The sequence below is a fragment of the Artibeus jamaicensis genome, unplaced genomic scaffold (assembly GCF_021234435.1).
Source record: "Artibeus jamaicensis isolate MK-2021 breed Jamaican fruit bat unplaced genomic scaffold, CSHL_Jam_final contig_233, whole genome shotgun sequence".
Classification (NCBI taxonomy): domain Eukaryota; kingdom Metazoa; phylum Chordata; class Mammalia; order Chiroptera; family Phyllostomidae; genus Artibeus; species Artibeus jamaicensis.
The window spans coordinates 1882414-1903472 of NW_026521486.1; the positions used below are offsets into that span (position 1 = coordinate 1882414).

Below are 21059 nucleotides of genomic sequence, written 5' to 3' on the forward strand. Positions count from 1 at the left end.
TGCAGAAAGATGGATTCTGGAGGGAGAGCACCACGACCAGGGTCGATGTGGGGCCATCTACTTGGGCAGTTTGGGTGGAGACCTATGGGGGGGGGCATTCGTCCTGTGTCCAGGACCTCCACCAAGAAGCCTTCCAGGATGGCCCGGCCACCTCCGGCCTGCCCTGTCCCTGGTGTCACACCAACCACACCCATCACTCCTTGTTGCTCTGGTCCTGTGTCACTTCTGACTCCACGTCTGGCTCCTCAACAGACTCTGAGCTCCCACGGGGCAGGGTGGGTCCCAGTCAGCGCTGTCCTCCAGCCTCACCAGCCCAGGGCAGGGCACCAGGCAGGAGCTCTGTGAGGACTGGGCAAGATGGCCCCGGGGCGGTGGGGAGCAGCTGGGAAGGAGTCCGCCTGCACTCTGCATTCCCTTCAACTTGTCCTGGCAACCCCCTGCCACCTCCTACCTGGGGGCTCCCTCTTCAGCCTCCCTCTCCACCCCCACTGTGTTCCCACGTGCTGGGCCCCGGACCCCGGGATTCCCACCTGAGCCTCTGATCACAGGCTCCTTTCTGCGTCCCTTCATCTTTGGCACAAGATCCTGCTTCACTGGAGAGAGATGGTGCCAGACAGACCCAGGTGCAAACCCCGGCTGCGAGTCCTGGCCAACAGCCTCTGGGTGCCAGAACCAGAAAACCAGCTTCCTGCAGGCTTTAGAAAGAGGAGAATCCATTGGCTCAGGAAACAGGGAAGCCCGGGAGTGGCCCTGCTCCAGGCCTGGATAGAGAGAGGGGCTCAGAGGAGGGTGCAGGTGGGTCATCTCCCAGCCCCCGCTCTGGGGTCCTGCCGCTTTGTCGGGCCCGGCAGCCCAGGAGCCCCAGGCTTCCCTCCACCCGCTGGAGGCAGCAGCTGGCTTGGTGCTGCTGGGTCTCACCTATGGTCCCAAGGCCAGCCTTGCCTGACTCGTGACCACGGGGCAGCTGTGTGTGGCAGCAGGATAGAGGGTCTTCAACTTGGGGGGGGTGTTGGCTCAGGTGTCAGATCCCCACTTCGCTGCTGGGGGTAAGGGGCCCCAACACCCATTCCCGATGCCCCTCTTCCTGCAGCCAGTCAGCACCTAGTAGGTGCTCAGTGAACAGCACCAGTGCTTAAGGACTTGTTGCTGCAAACTCTAAACTCTTATCTTCCCTCCATCTGCCTCTTAAGCCTTTTCTTCTCTTTTGTGATTGGCCTCTCACTGTAGATTCTTTTTTTCCTGCCCCCGGTAGGGTTCTGCTTCATTCCCTTATGCATTCAACAACGAGTTCAATCAACAGGCCACACGTTGGGTGACACTGGTCTCGACCCAAGGAGGTGACAGCAGGGGAGGAAGGTGCGGTAGCCAGCGCAGGTGCCCAGGGCTGCAGAGGCGCCCTCTGCAGCCTGCAGTGGGGGGTGGAGGGCTGTCCAGAGGACGGACCAGGGTCCCTGCCCCACCCCGGCCGAGTTGTGTGTTGCCTGGAGCCAGGAGAGGGGAGGGCAGACGGGGTGTGGGCAGGCTGTCCAGGGAAGCGGCGGGGGGACAGCACAGGACGGAGGACAGGCTCCCCCCTAAGGATGAGCCCCTCATTCCTGGGCAGAGACTGCACATTCCTCTCTCGAAATCCTAATGGGATTACCCATTTTCTTGACTCCACACCCCAATCCACCACACCCCAAGTTCAAGGAGAAGCCTGTCTCTCCAGGACCCAGCCCAGGGCTGGCCCCTGGGAGATGCTCAAAGGGGCCTGCCCAGAAATAGCTAGTCAAATAAACCAATTAACAATTTTATTTGTTACTGATTCGAGAGAAAGAGAAACATTGATTTGTTGTTCCACCTATTCACTGGTTGATTCATGCAGGTGTCCTGACCAGGGATCGAACCTGTAACCTTGGCGTATCAGGACAACACTCTAACCAACTGAGCTACCTAGCCAGGGAGCTAAATGAGTTTAATCCTACACAGCCTGAGAGCCCGCCCTGGGCTGGGGTTTCAGCTTCAGGAGGCACACCGAGTTGGCTCATTAAATGGAAACCTGCGGCTCGCTCCAGAGGGACCTGGGGCCAGGTTCGGGGTGCAGCGGGGGCCGAGAGAGCGCTTACAGAACTGGCTCCGGCCTTGCCGAAGCCACGTGTCACGGCGCTTTGGTTTCGGGTGCGCCACAGCAGGGCAGCCGGCGCTCAGCCCTCACACCCTGGGAAGCATGTCCACTCAGGGCCCTGGTCCAAGCGACTGAAGTCACAGTTGGCAAAGGAAACCAAGCACCGAGGCCCGTTCCTGATGTGCAGTTTAGAATGAAGATAAGACGAGCCCCACTTGCTGTCACCGAAGGCGGCTGGGAGCCGGCAGACTGTGCTCTCCAGAGGCAGCAGAAGGGCGCCCACAGACCTGTGCTTCTGTGAGGGGTACACGGGTGCAGCCGCTCGCTGAGGCCACAGGCTGAGACAAGGTCCCCCTCCCACGGAGGACGGGGGCCTGCAGTGAGTCTCAGCAGTGACCTGGGCAAGGCCCTCGCCCCCACAAGTTCCCTCCCCCACAAATGGGCAACAGAAGCCAGGACATGAAGCGGGTTTTCCCCAAAGGCAGCCTGGAGTGGGGGCTGCCCCTCGGGCCATGAAGACCCTTCCCAAGTTGAGCTGCCCCGCCCCACCCTTGCTTCTAACACCTGAACAGGAGGTGCGAGGGTCCCCGGGGAAAACACAGTGAGCAGGGCCGGCGGGGAGAGCAGCACCCGCATCGGGTTGTCAGCAAGAGTTAGAGGAAGATTCTGAATCACGTGTACATAGATTCGCACCCCTTTCCTGGACCATTTAAGGCTGCGGGTCACCCTTAGCAGGCCTGTCTCCTGAGCCTCGGGAGCCAGTGGGGCAGCGGACGGGCCGGCGGGCAGCAGGCCCCGCTCACTGCAGGAGGTGGACAGAGGCCGCCTTGCGGATGAGCCGCGCGGTCAGGGGCGAGTTGGGCCTCAGCGCATCCCGCTCCATCAGCAGGCTCCTGTGGAGACAGAGAGGGGGGCGGGGCTGAACCTCCTGGAAGGGTGTGGAGCCCGGGGTTCCCTCAGCCCTGAGGCAGGGCACAGCAGAGAGGGCCTGGGCTGAGGTGGTCAGCAAGTGAGAAGCTCCCTTTCCCAGGTGGCTGGAAAGGGGACGGCCTCACGGCAGAGGGGACAGGCCAGGCAGAGGCCAGAAGCAGGAGGCCTTGCCTCTGGAGGATCCGGAGAAAAAGGGGGCAGGTGTGAGGATGAGAGCCCGGCGTTCTCACACTGGTGCTGGGTTCAGGCCTCGCTCAGCTGTCCCATCCCGGGCCACCCTTCCTCCCTGACACCCACCAGCTCAGCGCCCCCGTGGTGGCAGTCAGGTGAAAGGGCCAGCGGGGAGCAGGTAGCCCAGGCAGAGGGCTCCGCATGTGCAAAGGCCCGGGGGCCTGGACAAGCAGGCTGTGTGTGGGTCCCTGAAGCTCAGCACAGGCAGAATGGGGAGTGAGCCTGGGGTGGCTCGGCCCCTCCGTCAGGTGACCAGGGTGAGGAGCGGGACCCAGCAACCCTGCAGCCGGTATCTCCATAACTTCAGACCCAGCGAGGTGGGGACCGCTCACCGCCCACAAGAAGGCCCCGAGCGAGACAGGCAGCTCTGACTGGAAACCTCCCCAGAGGCATGGCACGGGCGTGGACTCACCGGGCCACGTTCCTGTGGGTGCCAGCGCGGCACTTCAAGGCCGCGTGGATCAGCAGCTGGTTGAAGACATCTCTCTGGAGAGCATCCGGCAGGTCAGGCTCCCATAACGTGGGACGAGGGACCGACCGCCCCCCACCAATGCCCCACTGCCGGTGCCTACTGTTCTCGGGGACAGAGTGGCTGGGGGTATGAGGACAAGGACACCGCACCCTGTGGGCACAGCGCCTCAGGGAGACGGGGCCCTGGTGCCCCAGCAGCCGGCGCGACTCGAGGCAGGCGGCTCACCTGGGCGTTGCTGCCTCCGATCTGGACGATGCGGTAGCGGATGGGCAGGAGAAGCTCCACCACGCGGTCGGGGTTCCCATTCTCGGCCTCCACCAGGGCCTGGCACAGGGGCAGCCCCACGTCGCGAGCCAGGAGGTGCTGACAGTTCTCCCCGGGGGACCTGCCAGCCCGAGAAAGTGCCTCAGTGGCTGGCGCCACCGAAGCACGCCCGCCTCTGTCTGCTCGGCTGGGGTCCCTGGCACTGTGCACGACACACAGTAGGGGCTTTGATGGGGTGAGCTGACAGAGGAGAAGTGACCCGGAGGGAGAGAACAGGGCTCTGAACTCAGTTCTGCAGGGCCGAGCCCCAGCGTACTGGTGGCCTGGCTTCCGGCCTCGGTTTGCCCATCTGTAAAGTGGCAGGAACATGCCGAGCCCGCGGATGTCAGAGGGCTGCAGGCAGGGTCGGCAAAGGCCAGGCACCCACACCGGGCGTGTCTCCCATGGGCCCGTGCATATCCTCTGCCATGGGTCATGGCACTGGGGGGCCTGCTCCGAGCCCCTCTTACAAGTAAGAATCAAACCCTCAGTGAATCTTGGACCCCTTGGGATCTTCCCTGGGGTGAACTCATAGCTCCCCAGCACCAGACAGCTGGCCGGGAAGAGGGGTGGGACAAGCTGCTGTAGTGGTGGCCCACTGCAGCTGTGACAGTGGTCACCCTCCACCAGGCCTTGGGACAGACCATGGGGACGCAGCCTCCAGCGGGGAGACAAGGGGCGGCTGCATTTTGTAGCCTGTGCAGGGGAGGACCTGCCTCCGGCCCCTGCTGTGATGGGTGAGGAGGGCCCCCACCACTGCCAGGGACCGGCCCTCGAGGCAGGTTTACCATCTAACCAGCCTCCCTTGGCGGGCTCTGTCCCCAGTTTGCACATGAGGAGGCCCAGGCTTGGGGCGGATAGCCCCAGTGTGTCCCCCACAGGAGGCTACCTATGGGACATGAAGTCTCGCACACCACCCCAGGGACAGAGAGGTACCTCTGTGGCTGGGGGAACCGTGGCCCCCTTGCAGGGCGCACTCAACGGGGGCACACCAGAACGTGGTGTCCGCACACCTCTGGGCACCCACCTGGGCGCGGCCCTCCACGCACCCCTGAGGCTGTGCTCCCCAACGGGGCCTATCCCCGCCTCCCCGGCAGCAGGGGCTTCCAGAAGCCAGGCCCCTCGGCATACTCGCTGACGTCCTGCAGGGTGGTCAGCAGCTCCTGCGTGGTCTGGGCATCCCGAGCACCCAGTGATGCCATCAGAAAGTGTGCATCGTTGAACAGCAGGACGTGGTCACGGCTGTGCTTCCGGGTCACGGGCAGGACAGCTTGCCACCGGTCGCCCACAGACACCCCTAAGGACACAGAGAGGAAACCCATGGACGAGGGGTGAGGCTCCCAAGTGCCTTCTGTGTCCGCACAGCAAGGAGCCCCTCTGATCCTGTTCTGGGGGTGGAGGGCAGGCCGGGGAGCAGGGCTGGCCAGCTGTGTGGCCTTGGGCTGAGGACTGCGGGCCCAGTTTACGTTGCCTCCGTTCAATTATAAAAGCAACGGATGCATAAGGTAGAAAGCTAACTTCAAAAACTATTGAAGGGCCCTGGCTGGTGTGGCTCAGTGGATTGAGCACGGGCCTGTGGACCAAAGGGTCACCAGTTCAATTCCCAGTCAGGGCGCATGCCTGCGTCGAGGGCCGGGTCCCTGGCTGGGGGCCGCGTGACAGGCCACCGAGTGATGTATCTCTCATGCGTTGATGTTTCTCTCCCTCTCCTCCTCCCCTACTTCCTGTCTCTCTAACATAAACGAGTAAGTAATCTTTTTTTAAAAACAAACTAAAAAACTATGGGAGGGTGTTAAATACTCTCTGGCCCTTTTAACAAGTCCCCAAACTACTTTTTAAATTCTCCACGTGTCAGCGGCTAGTACAGCCCCTGACACATAACAGATGCTCAGTAAAACCCAGCTGAACATTAGCCTCCTTCCCGCTTTGCGTCTACATTTCTCAATCTCGAAAGTCCCTACTTCTAGCCCACATGCCAGCACTGCCTCCCAGCCCCTGCCCCCGGCTGCCGGAAGCTGCCGGACTCTCCGACTTCTCCCGGGGGCACTGAGTTTCCACGCTGCATGGGGCGGGGCGAGTGGCCTACCCCCCTCCCTCTGCCCCTGGCAATCCCACTGCACCTGCGGCCTCCAAGTTACCGCTCCCAACGGCTCTGGACAGTTCAGACAGGCATCAGTGTCCCAGCCTTCACTGGGTGTCCCGGAGCCAGCAGCCTCCTCCCGGATCCCCAGCGGGCCCCACCCTGCTCCCCGGGTCTCCCGGCCTCCGCCTGCCCGCCTCCGCCCCAGGCTCCGATCTTTCTCAGAGGCAGACCAGAGGCTGTCCTCCCTGCTCTAGCAGGCGCCTCCGAGACCTGGAGACAAGCCGGCCTCCTCACCCTGCCCTTCTGGTGGCTGCCTCTGCTCCATCTGACCATACTGCCCCTACCCTCCGGTCACACATCCCCATGACAGGCTTCTGTGTCCTGGGGGCTTTGGACAGGCTGCTCTCTGTGCATAACATCCTTTCCCATCTCCACCTGGCAAAACCCTGTGTACCCTCCCACGGTTCACACTTCACCTCCACCAGGAAGCCTTCCAGGAGCCCTTGTGAACCTCCTGCCCTGACCTGGTCTCACTCCCACATTGTCCTGCCAGCCCAGGGCATACGGTGGGCCCAGATTTGGCTCTGCTGGGCCTGGAACGGAGAAGAGGCCCGTCTGGCACCCCAGCAGTTGGCTGGAAGACCCCTCCGTGGCCCCCAGAGTTGGGGGCGCGCCCGTCCAGGTGACTTGCAAAGCATGGGGGGACTACACTGAGTAAACACTGAAATCCCAAGGAGTTGAGAAAGGCCCGCCTCCCTTGTTCTAGAAAAGGAGGCAGCACCCAGAGACAGGCAGCCCGGTGCCAGCCTGTGCCCCAGGCCCGAACATGGACGGGGGTGGCAGGAACCGGAACAAAGGGCAGTGGTGGCCTGGTGGCCATGGGCTGGGGGGGGCTGGGAGGCAGCCATAAGGCAGCCGCAGCCTTCGTGGGGCGTGCGTCCCGAGGCCTACCTCGGGACTGGGGGCCTCGACAGTTCACGAGTGCCTGCACGGCCCTGTCCCCTCGTCATGGGGGAAGGACGGGGAGAGAGGCCAACGGGAGAGCAGAGATTCCCACCTTCCATCTGCAGCCGGTACAGCATGGAGCAGGTGTCCACCACGTCCAGCATGGTGCCACTGGCCTGCAAGCTGGGGAGGATCTGGAATACAGGGTGGGCGTGGCCTCAGCAAACCCAGGTCACCACGGGCCATTGTCCCCACACCCTCGGCCAAGGTTCAGGGCCCTCCAGGTGCAGACCTGAAGAGAGAGCGCCCTGGGAGCCTGTGCCGGCCCTGGCATCGCCACCTCTCACCCCCAGGCCCAACCACCTGCGCCGCAGACGAGACTCTTCCGTCCACTGTTCTAGGGCACTGGGCTCTACACCTCACAGCACACGGCTCTCATCCCCCTGGGTTTTCACCACAAAACTCCGACAACTCAAAAGGACCACTTCCAGGAAACCTGACCGAGTGTTCTCCTGGGTGTTCAGATGTTTCTCTGAGCCCGGGCCTCTACCGTGAAGCCCCTACTCGGGCACCTGGGCGCTGTGAGGGAGGCTTTTTTCCTCTTAAAAGCCTATCTAGGGGCTGGGGGAAGGGAGGGGAGGGAAGAACTGGTGTTTAGTGGGCACAGAGCTCAGTCAGGCAGAGAAATGTCCTGGAGGTGGTGGGGAGTGGGGTCAGATGCACACCAACACAAATGGCCTCCGTGCCACCAAACTGGACGCCTAAAGGTGGCTACGAGGGCAGGTTTTATGTCCTGTACACGCTCTGCGGTGAAACATTCCCACGGGAAGGCTGGGGTCTCCAGAAATGACCAGGATTTCAGGGATGGCCAACTGAGATGTGCAACTCTGCCAATGCCCACCAGGGGGCGCAGAGCCCAGGGACCGTCTCCCTCCCACTCTGGCCACAGCCCCGTGTGGGACAGAAATTCATCCTCCACCAGACGCGTGTCCCCGCTCCAGCTACTGTTTCTGGGCGAGACAGCGGGGATGGGCTCAAAGGTCTAGAGACCAAACGCCAAACTGGCGCGATAAATCCAGGCGTGTGCAAACGTGGACTTACGTGGTCATCGTAAATGGTCAGTGCAGCCTCGTACTCGCCCTGGAAAAGAGAGGGTCCCCTGGTTAATGTCGGGGGCGGGCGGGGCGCCGTGATACTGAGAAAGGACCGAGCACGCCGACCCCCACCCCCGCACGCTACAGAAGGTGGGAACGCTGGTGCTGACCGGGGCCGGGCTTGGGAGCCCCGCCCGCTCTGGCTTTGCTTCCCATCCCCAGACACAGAGGCGGTCCACAGCCACCCCCCAGTCCTGTCCCCCCCACCCCGGCTGCGGGAGAGGCGGTCACAACAGGATTTTTCCCGTGCAGCGCTTGTCCCAGAGGTGGCCTGCTCCTTTCTGTATTTCTTCTAGTCTTTTTTTTTTTAATTTAAAAAATTATTTATTTATCTTTAGAAGGGAAGGGAAGGAGAGAGGGAGAAACATCAATGTATGGTTGCCTCTCATGCATCCCCTGCTGGGAACTGGCCCCTGCTGGGAACTGGCCAGCAACCCAGGCATGTGCCCTGACTGGGAATCAAGCCGATGACCCTCTGGTTCCCAGGCCCGCACTCAACTCACTGAGCCACACCAGCCAGGGCTCCTTCTAGTCTTTTCTCTATTGTCCTTACTGTGTGTACAACAGCCACTGCTTCCGGCTGGAAGGTGGGTCACTGAATTCTCCACGTCACTACGAGGTCCCATCTTCCATGTTTCTCTACAATAAACACCACAATCCCTGAGACTGGGACCCAGGAGTGCGCCCGTCGGGGCCCCAGGTGTCCCTGCACCTTGCGCCACAGAGACAAAGCACTCGGAGTGTCTCCAGGCTCCCACAGGTACAGCCTGTGGCTCGGGGGCGCAGCAGGTCACTCCGGCAGCAGGGAGACGCTCGGTCCAAGCGGCCCCACAGACCACACGAGACACCCGTGGCGCCCAGACAGGGCAGCCTGCCTGCCGCGGTTTAAGCCGGAAGAGCTCTCTAAGCCCTGAGCAGGGTGGCTCAGGGGGCCGTGTGTCCTTCCGCGAAGAGAGGGGTCACCAGTTTGATTCCTGCTCGGGGCACAGCCCTGAGTTGTAGGTTTAGTCCCTGGTCAGGGCATGTGGGAGAGGCAGCCACACGTCCGTGTTTCTCTCCCTCCCTCCCCTTCTCCCTAAAAATAAGTAAGTGAAATCTTTTTAAACAGCTACTTGAAAACCCGCCCGCTCTCTTGCATTGGGACCCCACTGAAAGGTGCAAACACAAAAGGGGACCTGCACAGGCACGACGGCCTCAAAGGGGAGAAAGCCTTCCTTTCCCCAGCGTCGCGACAGGACGAGACGGCCGGCCGCCTTACCTTCTCAATCAGGTACAGAGCCCAGTGCCAGTAGTTATGGCAGGCGAGCATGTCAGAGTCCTGGGGAAAGAGGAGAAGGTGGGGAAACCCGCCGGCCTCCGGGGAGAAGGGGGCAGATGCTGTTTTCTGCAGAACCCCACCCCTTTGAGTGTGGGAACGTGTCCTGGGCCCCCGTGTCACTCCCTGCAGCGCTGAGGGACGGTGAGTCATGCCTGAACTCACCAAGGAAACTGAGGCGGGGAGGTCAGCAGCTGGTCGGCCGGGGCCAGAAGCCGCAGGACCAGGGCCCCACACAGGCTGCTCGGCAGCTCAGGCCTCGTCTGCCTCGTGCGCGGTGAGGAAACCATCCCCCAGCTGCTGAGGCCCACCGTGGGTCCAATCAGTACAGGGCACCCCAATAAAGCCAGCAAAGAGAAGGGCAGGGCGGCGGACCACCCTGCACAGGTGGTCGGGCCACCACTCAGGGGACACCAGGAGGGGAGCCGGGAGGCCTGCGTCCCTGCCCCACAGGTGCCCACTCCAAGCGGGCCAGCCCTGCAGGTGCCAGCCCTGCACCTTCCGTCCACGGGCCCGGCTGCCCCAGTGCTCCCTGACTCACAGGGCCACACTGAACCCACCAGCACCGGACAGCTGAGGGTCCTTGCAGCTCCTGCCCTGCCAGGTGCTCATTTTCCTGGGAATTCTCTTATCCATCCTTCCCACCAGCTGCCGCAGGATGAGGCCAGTTCTAGAACCCCCCCGCACAGCACTGGCTGGGGTGGGAGGTGTGTGGCCCCAGGGAAATGCCTCCCCAAACACGGGTTCCCGCACTGAGCTCCTCTCCACGACAGCTGTCCACACGCCTTGGCTTAGCACAAGGGGACGGACAGGGTGTCCCAGGCGGGTGGCCGAGCGGCCGGACTCGCACCTTCCAGTGGGCTTCTGAGCGCTGCATGAAGTCTAGCCCATCCCCGACCTCCGCGCGCATCTCGTGTATGTGGGCGACGGTGTGCACCGACCAGGCGTCCGCCGGGTTCACAGACAACGCCTGGAGGGAGAGGGGGTGGGAGAGAGTCCAGGGAAGGAGGGTCAGTCAGGCTGCCGGGCGACGGGGCGTCCCCGGGTTGTGCGCAAGGGGCCTGAGCCGGAGGACCGGGTGTCGGGGTGGGCGAGCGCGGGGACTGGGCTCAGCCGCCCATCTGCAGGGTCTGCCAGAGGCACCACTGCCCATTCCACAGAGGCGGCTGCGCGGTCCAGGCGGCGGGGTCTACGCACAGCCCTGAATGCAGCCGGGTCGCCCGTCTGCCGCTGGGACGCTGTGTGGGCGCCGACAGTGCACGTACTCTCCAGGGCCCCGGGTGCTCCCGGCAGCCCCTCCCCACCCACACGCGTGGGACGACCACACGCGTGACTTTCTGGGCTGTTCTGACGTCATTAATGCTAATACAAACAGCTGTGCACGTGACCAGCACGCCTGCCCGTGGCCAGCCAGGCTGGCAGCGAGGTCAGGATTCTAACCACAGACGCCTTGCTCTTCACTCGCGTGTTCAGCTCACGCTTACTGAGCGCCTGCTGCCGCCAGACGTGGGGCACCGTGCGGAAGCCCCCGGGGGGCCCTGCACCAGGTCTCACCCCCCAGGCCCGCTGCTGCCTCAGACCCCATGCCTTTCCCAGGGCGTCGGGAGGCCCGGCACCTGCCGCAGGGTCCACGCTGACTGGTGGTCCCCAGCGAGCCCTGCTCCTGCTCCTGCTCCTGCTCCTGCTTGCGCAGGCCCTGCCCGTCCGTTGGAAGACAGAACGTGTCTATAGGGACGACGGCCACTTGGGCCACAGCCCTGAACGACGAGGACGCTTTGGGAGACAGTGGAGGTGCAGTTGGGCAGGGCCCTGTTAAAGGAGCCACTAAGGCTCTCTGCTGCTCTCTCACGAAGCAGAGACTCTGGGCGTGGACTCCTGCCCCCTGCTGAGGTCAAGGCACCCCCTCCATGGTCCCCTGCCAGAGGCTCCCTGGGGCCCAGCCCAAAGTCCTTCCGCTGCCTCCGGCCTTTGGTCCCAGGGCCCGCCCCACCCACCGCCACCCTGAGCCTCCGCCTGTGCTGCGGCTCCTCCCCGTCCTTCTGAGAGTCTGAGAGCCGCCCTGCGCCCTTGCGGCCAGGGCCTGGCTCAGAGCCACATGGCCCCGGGGGGCCACCACCCGAGGCCTCTCGAGACTCCTGCCTGCTCTCCTGGACTGTGGCGGTCGTTGTCACCACCCAGCCTGGCCTGGTGTTCGTTCGCCTGTGCTATGCCAGTGTCAGGGCCGGTCCTCAGGTGCCCGCAGGGGGATGCGGCAGAAGGAGGGGCTTGGAGGGAGCAGACAGGGGCACCCCACTCCTCCACTGCCTGCGCCTTTGGGGCACCATGTGGCTTCTCAGACCGCCCTGCCAGCCCGTGGGTGCCCAGATGGACGCCATGCCACGGGGAGACCCAGCTGCCATAGTCCCCGGGAGACCTTTCTTAGCTGTCCCCCACCCCGGGGCCGTGAAGCTGGAGCCCAGGTCCCATCACGGTGCATCAGAAGCAGCCTCCGTTTTCTGCCGTGGCTCAGCAACCCGAAGGCTGGTGGCGTGAGTGGCACTTGGAAACACGGGGCTCACAGCGGGAGCATTACTGTGTCCACACACCACCCCCCCAGTGACGGAGTTCCTGCTCCAACAGCACTGCGGGGGCTCCGGGGACAGACAGGGCGGGGCACCCGGGGTGCAGCACAGCACTGAGGACCACGGCAGGAGCGGCTGCTCTGTCACCTCTCCCCCTTCCTCCCACATCTCCCAGGATACGGGCCCAGAGCAGGCAACCTGGCTGGGGTCACCCCTGAGTGGCGGCTGTCCCACCCTGGGCCTCACCTAATGTCCCCCCGAGGCCCGCACCTCAGGAAGGGCCCACCCACCTCCTTGGCGAGCTTCTCCGCCTGATCGTAGAAGTTGGTTTCCATCAATCCAAAGGAATATATGCCTTTCACGTAGCTAAAGACAGAACAAAAGCCTTTTTTAAAAAGTGGAGGGGGACCGTTCGACCCTCAACAAGACCTACACAGGCGGAACGCGTCCTAATGTGGAATCGGGGTGTGCACAGATGTGACGGAGTTAGGGAGAGGCGCACGGGGGCAGGGTGGGCCCTAAACCTGCCGGCTGGCGTCCCTACTGCAGGAGCCAGGAGAGGGAAACGTGGACCTGGAGACAGACACACGGGCAGGACGAGGCAGCTGGCCCTGTGAGGACGGGGGCAGGACTGGAGGAAGGCGCCACCAGAGCTGGGGGGCAGGGGCAGGAAGGACCGGCCCCTAGATCCTTGGCGGGGGGGCATGGTCCCACCCACACCCTGACCTTGGACTTGGGGCCCTGGGAACAGTGGGAGAACACACTTCCGTTGTTTGAGGGCATGCAGCCGGTGGCACTGGGTTATGGCAGCGCCCGGAGACCGATGCGCATGCCAGCGGGGTGTCCACCTATGCCGGGCGCCACGCCGAGCACTGTGTTTCCCAGCCATACGGTGCTTCCGGTCCGTAGGCGCAGCGTGACCTTTATCGGCTGCACGACCGTTCCCAAACCCAAACCCGCCTCCCCAGCCAGCCCTCTGCGACGCCCATCCCACCTCCTAAGACGCCAACGTCCCCACTGGGGCTGACCGTGGACTTCTCTCTCCTGTCTGCTTGGTGATGCGCCCACCCCCGCCCCAGAGGAGCAGCCCAGACACACCGCCCAGGAAGCTGTGTGACTGGGGGCTGTCGGTGGCTTCTCTGCACGCGACTTCCTCCCAGACCCCACTCCTGCAGGCCGGGACCCCATCTGTCCGACTCTCTCTCGGCCCTGGCCCAGCGGAAGATGGGCCTGAAGCCAGGCCGCAGGCTAGATGCCCACTTAAGGCTTAAGAGAAAGGACCGCCCTGCCGGAAGAGGAAGGGGCTCTGTATCCGGATGGTGACACAGGGACCCTACCCCGCTTTCCAGACCGTGCCAGCACCCACAGCCTGAGCCACCTCCTTCAGATGAGCCCCTCCACCCTACACAGATGCAGGTGCGGACACTTACACCTACACAGAAACGACGTAACTACAGGTACACACGCCTCTTGGGAGAACTGTCACTGAGCCCTTCAACCTGGCCATCTGCTGGACCGACCTTCGCAACAACCCCACGACTCAGATGCATTGGACGTGACCGTGCGCAGCGGTCGATCGGGCCGCTCACAGCCCCTCAGCCCCTCTCCCCCGAGCACATGGTGCCACTGCCCTTCCTGGCCTCCTGCAGGTGGGCGGCCGGCTCTGGCCAACGACTTGGGAGATGCTCACTTTCACTCTGAGCATTTACACGCCGCTGTGGGTGCCCCGGGAGAGCGCCCACCCTCTCAGCGACTGGCGCGTCCAGACGACAGTGGCTTCCCCAGCCAGGACATCGGAGGGAGACAGCAGCGCGGGCACAGAGCGCAGCCGTCCCGTGGTGGGTGCGTGTCATGTGTGAGCAGCAAACGTCGGCTGTCACGAGCCCCAGGGCATCGGGGCTGCACTAGGCTGGTCCCTGCAGCAAAACCTGCCTGTGCTGACTGACACACAGCAGTCCCACCTCGTTGCCGCGATGGCAAGAAGGTCATGCCCTGAATGGTGTGGCTCAGTGGATTGAGCGCCGGCCTGCAAACCACAGGGTTGCTTGCCGGTTTGATTCCCAGTCAGAGCACATGCCTGGGTTGCAGGCCAGGCCCCCACTTGGGGGCACAGAAGAGGCAACCACACATTGATGTTTCTCTCCCTTTCTTTCTCCCTCCTTTCCTCTCTCTCTAAAAATAAATAAATAAAATCTTTATAAAAAGAAGATCAAACGGAGAAAATGAAGGCTTTTTGCGTTAAAGAACTAGGAGGACAGCCGCCATCGGCACCCCCTCCAGGGGCGGGCCGGGAGCGCAGCCACGCGTTCAGGGCAGAGGAGACAGACCGAGACGCGGAAAGGATGTGGTTTCCGGCGGGCACGCACCTGCTGAGGGGGACGTCGGGCGTCCAGAAGGGGTAAATTCGGGCCACAGAGTCGCGCATCTGCTCCTGGTAGCCAAGGTAGAAGTAGGCATCGTGGGAAAACTTGAGAGCCAGCATGTCTGTCGGGTGGTCCCGAAGGATCTGCTCCCACAGCTCGCAGGCTCGGGGGAAGCTCCTGGAGGCCGAGAGGGGTTCTCAGCAGGTGTGAACACAAGGTCCCACGCGTGGGGAGGCAGGAGGGCGTCGTTTCTGGCCAGCCTCCCGGGCTGCCCTGAACCGGTTTTAAAAACACACACATACACAGCAGGTCTTGGAAGGACATCGTTCTGCTCACAGCTTCTATCATGACAAGGAGATGCTGCGGGAATTTGACTCATTCCCATCGAGTGGCCTGTGGTAAAACTGGTTCCACTTTACGTTGTTTCGATTCAAGTTGTGGAACAAATCACTGGCGTGCAGTGAGGGCTTAACTGTATAAAAGTGTCCTCGTCAGGTTCTGCCTCGTAAAATTGATAGGCCGATGGGAAATTGTACACCTGAATTCACACCAAGAAAAAACTGCTCTAACAAGCTGCCAAAGACAAGCGCACCGGAGCCCCCAGACCGGCGGCAGGAAGGGTCTGGGCCGACCCGCCGGGGACACCGGGCGGGCCTCCCGGCACAACCGGCCCGGTCACCCAGCTCTGCGGGGCGCCTCCTGGCCCGAGCAGACAGGGGTGGATCTGCACACGGCTCCAGGGTCAGAATGCCCACGCGGGGGGCAGCGGCGAGGACGGCAGAGGCTGGCCCACCCGAAGGCTGTGAGCGGATGCTCCCGGGCGTGTTGGAACAAGCAGCACGTAGGTGAAGGTTTTCCCTTACACCTTGTATACATTTCTGTGATGTGGTCCTACGATTTTGGTAAGAAAGTAATAACCGATCTATTTAAGGGAACGAAGCACCTGTGTTTTGCTGTGTATAACGTGGCCCTTTTTACCTAAACTGTTGAGGGAAAAATAAGGATGTGCATCGTACACGGGCAGTACTAATTCTGTATCTACGCGTTAAAATCGGGGTGTTAGGCTCATCGTCAGTGGGGGCCATATCAACCTCGCGGTTGCCTTTGAGGGGCCGAATGTCACTTTAGGACTGTATGGATGTAACCACTCCTTAACAGTTAAGGGAGAGCCTGGCGCTGCCGCCGGGTAGAAACAAGGTGCCGGGCCGGATGGAACCAGGTGGAGGGCCGGGTTCAGCCCACAGGCCTTGTGTTTGCCACCTGTGCGTTAAAAGTGTAACTCTAGAAAGCAATAACGATACTCATCTGCAAAATAACACCCTGGAATACAATCATCGGTTTTGTTTCTAAATTAAACAAACAAATAAATAAATACAATTAAAAAATCTAAACTAAAGTCGTTTTTCCTGAAAGTTTGGGCCCAAAATGTGGGTGCGCATCACACAGGGGAATGCATCACACACGGCAAGATGCGGTAAGTTGCCTCGAGCGCCGCATCGGGAACCCCCCAGCCAGCTACTGCCTCAGCCAGCAGTCCACTGGGCACAGGGCGGCAGGCTGGACGGCACTTCCAACTACAGGGGCCTGGGAGGCCGGTGACAGTCACCCCGAGGGCTCCCCTCCCAGGCGCTCCGGGCAGCCTGTGGCATCACCCAGCCCGGCCTCGGACCACCAGCCCCCTGCCCAGGGGTGCCCCTCACCCCCTGGCAAAGGCCTCCACCGCAGCCACGTGCAGCCGCTCCCGCTGCGTCAGGGGTTGGCTTTTGGAAATCTCCACCATGTTCTTCACGGCCAGGTCCAGCTCTTTGTCCAGCCTCACAGAGCTTCCGGTGCCGATGAGCACGAGGCCAGCAGAGATGGCGTGGCCCATCGCTGGAGGAAGGGTGGGTGGGGGGACAGCTGGTGACTCGGACGGCCCCGCCCAGCCCCCCATTCCAGACGAGCAGCACACGTCCCAGCGGCAGGCGGGCCGGGCGCTGTGCCCCCACCAACGGCGCAGAGGTCCACCTGGGTCCACTGTCAGCTGGTGCCCCGGGTAGCTTTCCTACTCTCTCCAAGCTGCGTTCTCGTCTGAGGAGAGGCCCAGGGCCTCCTCTGCAGGGCTGGCGTGGACTGAGCAGGGAGATCTGGAAAATGCGCTCTCCAGAGCCCGACATCTCCATGGGAACAGCTGGTCTTCCAACCACAACGCTGGCTGGAGCCGTCCCTCCCCTCTCCCTGCCACCCGGGCCCGGGCTCCTCAGCCAGGGAGGCGCCACTCACCGAAGGTCGGGTCTGCTGCCTTCAGCTTCGACAGGCAGCCCTCGATGCCACCAAGGGTCTTGTCATTGGTCCACTTCACATACTGAAACAGAAACAGTCACACGGAGCTGTCCCCAGGGGGCCTTCACTCTTGTTCCTAAAGGCACATGTCTAAAGAGTAATTTTTTTTCTAGAACACGGAGTGTTTTCTGGACTCTCCAGAAAACCTTAACTGGGTCAGTCCCAGATGAGGAAACTGCTGAGCACTCGGAGCGCTGGGCGCATTTCCTCGGGGCGGCGAGGCTGCTGACGGGCAACCTGCCCCCACGGCGGCTGCGGCCCTGCCAGGGGCCCGGACAGCAGGCACCGCGGGGAGAGCCCTCCTGGCTCCCGCTCAGCCCTTTCCAGAAGCACTGCAGTGAGCTCCCCTTATGGAGAGCAGGCAGACCCCGAAACTCATCTCACCCGCTGCTTTGACCATCTGGTGTATGTGTTTCTAGTCCTTTCTCTTTTAAAATAAAGCCTATTTTTTAAAAAAACCCTAAAATGACAATCATGTGTTAGCGTTCAGAGCACGCCCTGTCAGGAGCCCGGCCTACTTCTGCACAGAGTGGGTGCAGGTTTTAAGAAGAAGTGGGGGAGCTGCACAGACACTCGGGGACCTGTGCTGTGACACAGGACGGCACAGCGGTGCCAAAACTGGGGGTGGGTGTGCACAGGTCAGGGGCAGGGTCGTCGCCGCAAGGGCAAGCGTGAGACAGAGCAAATCGGTGCTCTCCAGCCGCAGTCTTCAACCGGTGGGCCGCAAGAATTTTTTAAAACGTGCCCCCCCTGACTATTTAGTCAGGGGCACCAACTGCTTTTCCCTTAGATTGTCAAGTATAAAAATGACAATGGCCATCCTGGCCGGGTGGCTCCGTTGGCTGGTGCTTCTTCGGCCTGGGCACCGAAAGGCAGTGGGTTCGATCCCAGGTCTGAGCACAGACCTAACTAGCGGGTCTCATCCCCGGGGCAGTGCATGTGGGAGGCAGCCCATCGATGTCTCTCTCTCCCTTCCTCCCTCTTCTCTAAAAATCAACAAACGTATCCTCAAGTGTGAATTAAAAAAACAACAACAGCCAACACAAACATAGTGTTTTTGTGAATGAATCAAAAATGATACCTATTTTTTTGTCAGGTCAGGAAAAAATATACGTATTTTTTGGTGTGCCCCGGAACTGTAGAAATTATTTTGTGTGTGCCATGAGATGAAAGGTTGAAGTTCGCGGCTCCACAGAGGCCAGAAGGTGTGGGGAGCGTACGGACAGAGGCTGAGTGCGCGCACTGGGGCCCCTTGGCATCTCTCCAGTCACCGCTTCTTCTTTTTTTAAAATGTATTTTTAGAGACGGGGAAAGGAGTGAGAGAGAGAAAGAAACATCAGTGCGTGGATGTCTCTCCCACGCCCCCTACTGGGGACCTGGCCTGCAACCCAGGCATGCGCCCTGATGGGGAATTGAACCAGCAACCCTTCGGTTCACAAGCCGAGCTCAATCTACTGAGCCATACCAGCTAGGGCATTAGTTGCTTCTTGTATGGCCCTTATGCTTCCAGAAGCTTCCTGGGTCCTCCGTATGCTGCATGGAAGGAGTCAGGAGGCAGCCACCTCACCGCTCCTGATAAAGACCAGCTCCAGCTTCCCATCTTGCTCCTCTCTAGCTCACTGCATGGGTCGGCTCTCTGGGCCTCAGTTTCCCCACCTGCCACATGAAGCAGCTCGAACTAACCTCTGAGAGCCTCCCAGTTCTAAAACTACAGGCTCCTTCACGGGTGTTAGAAACCAGGATGGGGAAAGTCTTGGCGCAGCCCTAGGCGAGGGCAGCAGGCTCCCAGATTAGCCTCGGGGCCGGCCGGGTCTCCTGCCCTCAGGAGCCCCACATCTAACCCTCTGCAGACCACGCCCCATGGGGCGTGGCCTCTGTGCCGGCGCTCAGCGCCTTGCCCCAGCAGGGAGAAGCTGCTGCCCTTCCGCCACCAGGGGAACCTCTCAGCCTTGCAGGGGAACCTCTCAGCCTTGCAGGGCGCTGGCAGGGAGGTTTCTAGGGTGCCCCCTTCTTCCCTGTCCTAGGATACAGAGCACACAGATTCCACGGCAGTAGGTCGCTTAGACCGCTAAAGTCACTGTGCAATTAAAAAGCATCCGCCACTTTCCAAGGCATTGTCGTGGGGTGCTGTGCCACTTGAGCCATCAGTGCCAGGACCTGTCCCAGCACCGGGAGGACTGTTTGGGTTCCCGGGAAGCCTGCTCTACCCAAGCCTCCCAGGAGATTTGGGTAGGGATGGGTTGACGGGCTCCTCTGTAAAATCAGGAGCGCTGATAAAGCTGGGAAGCTCTGAACGCCTGAGTCCTGTGCCTGCTCGCGGCCGCCTGTCCCAGCTTTGTACCCGAGAGCACGGCAGAGGAAATGCCAACCGCGACGTGCGTTGCGGCAGGCAGTCAGATGGGGGTATGGGGCACCCCTGCACACAGTGTGAGTGCCGTTCATGTTGTGACACGAGAGAATGTAGCGGTGGGATGCACCCCAAACTTTACCCATGGAGAATTAATTAAAAGCGTGCACCCATTTCAGAAACCTCACCCTGCACCTTTATGGAGGAGGCCGCTTCCCTCGGAGGGCATTACCTGGGTCAGAGTGGCATCAAACAGCCTGCAGGCCTCGTTGCTTGGGGTGGAAAGCGGGAGACCAGCATCCTTCCACGCCTGCACACGGCAAGAAGGAATATCAGGGCCTTATCCCATGCAGCCCTCCAAACTTACACGCATGGACCCAACCCCCAGGCACGGAAGGTCTCCAACCCCAGCGTGTGCGGGTGTGGATTTCTGTACGACCCAGCCTGGGGGTGGGGTGGGCACCCCCCCCCCCATTTCACAGATGCTGCAGGGCACGGAGCTGCGCCCTAAGGGACAGACCCCCAGGTATATCCTCGTGACATCTTAATAGCTGTGTGACCTTGGGCAAGGTCCTCCTCCCTCAGACCCCTGGCCTGCCCCTCTGTGAATGGGGTTCAAGAATGCTTTCCAGGGGGGGGGCGGCTATGAAGTGTCCCAGCGAGGAGCAGACCCTTAGAAAATTCCCTGGGCCGACAGAGCGGTGGTCTGCGGGGCGGACAGGGGTCTGGCGCTGGCCTGCAGGCCGAGGGGGCGGCTCCCCTGCTGGCCAGCCCAGTGCACAGAGACCGCTAATCTTGGAAACAATGCTTCTGAGCGCTTCACCCGACGGACTAGTACGACCGTCAAGTCTGCCTGTGGGACATTCTCGAGATCGTCAGAACTATGCGCTGTAACTGCCACCCTCAGCGTCCTGCCAGGGACGCTGTCTTGCCCAGGACACAGACCGGTGACGGACATGTCCGCTAGGCCTGTCTGCACCGGGGCTCCCTCCAAACTCCACCTTCCTGGGTTGCAAAATGGGCCGGGCTCCCTGCCCCGGGGGTCCGAAGGAGCCCCTCACGGCGGCCCCACGTCCCTGCTGTGCCATGCCGGGATTAAGGGGTTAACACTTTTGGGGGGAGCCCCCCAGGTCTCGCTGGTTCTCTCAGCCGCACCCATCCCCCAGCAGCGGGACGCCGTGTGCTCCGCCCCGCCGTACCTGGCAGTCGCGCAGAGCCGCGGAGCCGGCCATTGTGCACCCCGGGTGCGGTCCCGTCAGGCTCCGCGCCCTTCCTGGTGGGGCGGGGCGGGACGTGCAGGGGCGGGGCGGGGTCCCGACTGCTCACTGGTCGGCTTGGGAGGGACGCACGGCCGGCCTCACCCGAGCCGTCCTGGAGCCCGAGGGGGACCGCTCACAGCACCGCAGGGCCGCCCAGAGAGGGCACCAGCGGGGCGGGGCGGAGTTCGGGGGCGTCTGCGGGAACAGCCAGGTCTGGCCCCCAAACTCCTCACTACCACCAGGGGGCTCCTCCCTGCCGAGGACACTCTTGCAGAGGCGACTGCAAAGTCCCCTTTGGGACAGCGGCCACTCAAACTCTTTCTAATTCCACTAGGAAGCCAAGCGCGCGCGCACACACGTTCGTAGAGCTCATTTTTGGCCAACATCCCAGAGGGACTCTGTTACCCACCAGTGCCCGTCCCGGCTTGCTGCTTTCCTGGGTGTGTGCGCAGCAAAAAAGAGAGAGCTGTGCCTTCGACGTCCTACGAGGCCGTTCACCCCATTACGGGAGCTCCATCCTCATGACCTCGTCTAACCTCAGTGACGTCCCATAGGCCCCTCTCCTAACCCCTCCCATCACAGGGATTGGGGCTTTCCCACAGGACTTTGGGGGGGGGGCATGAACGTTCAGTTGATAAGCCCCCCGAGTGCCAGACTTAGAGCAGGCGTC

At 61.8% G+C, this 21059-nt stretch overlaps 1 protein-coding gene across 1 annotated transcript; it reads right to left on the reverse strand.

Moving 5' to 3' along the window:
- Window positions 1-1841: 1841 nt before the first annotated feature.
- TTC38 (tetratricopeptide repeat domain 38) lies at window positions 1842-20439 on the reverse strand. The gene is made up of 14 exons (XM_037160583.2): window positions 20330-20439; window positions 19363-19440; window positions 16724-16805; window positions 16162-16333; window positions 14465-14638; window positions 12389-12464; window positions 10388-10507; window positions 9481-9540; window positions 8170-8208; window positions 7181-7262; window positions 5172-5337; window positions 3963-4122; window positions 3678-3751; window positions 1842-2997 (listed from the first exon to the last, which is right to left on the reverse strand). Exons 1-14 carry the CDS (start codon window positions 20360-20362, stop codon window positions 2904-2906), a joined length of 1410 nt encoding a protein of 469 aa, XP_037016478.2. The 5' UTR covers window positions 20363-20439; the 3' UTR covers window positions 1842-2903.
- Window positions 20440-21059: the final 620 nt, after the last annotated feature.

Bases quoted from the DNA above. Each gene is read 5' to 3' on its own strand.
- TTC38 (XM_037160583.2), bottom strand. From the start codon at position 20,362: ATGGCCGGCTCCGCGGCTCTGCGCGACTGCCAG. The intron at 14,639-16,161 runs GTGAGGGGCACC...CTCGGCCTCCAG, and splicing joins GTGGAGGCCTTTGCCAGGGG to GAGCTTCCCCCGAGCCTGCG. The intron at 7,263-8,169 runs GTAAGTCCACGT...CCTGTATTCCAG, and splicing joins TGACCATTTACGATGACCAC to ATCCTCCCCAGCTTGCAGGC.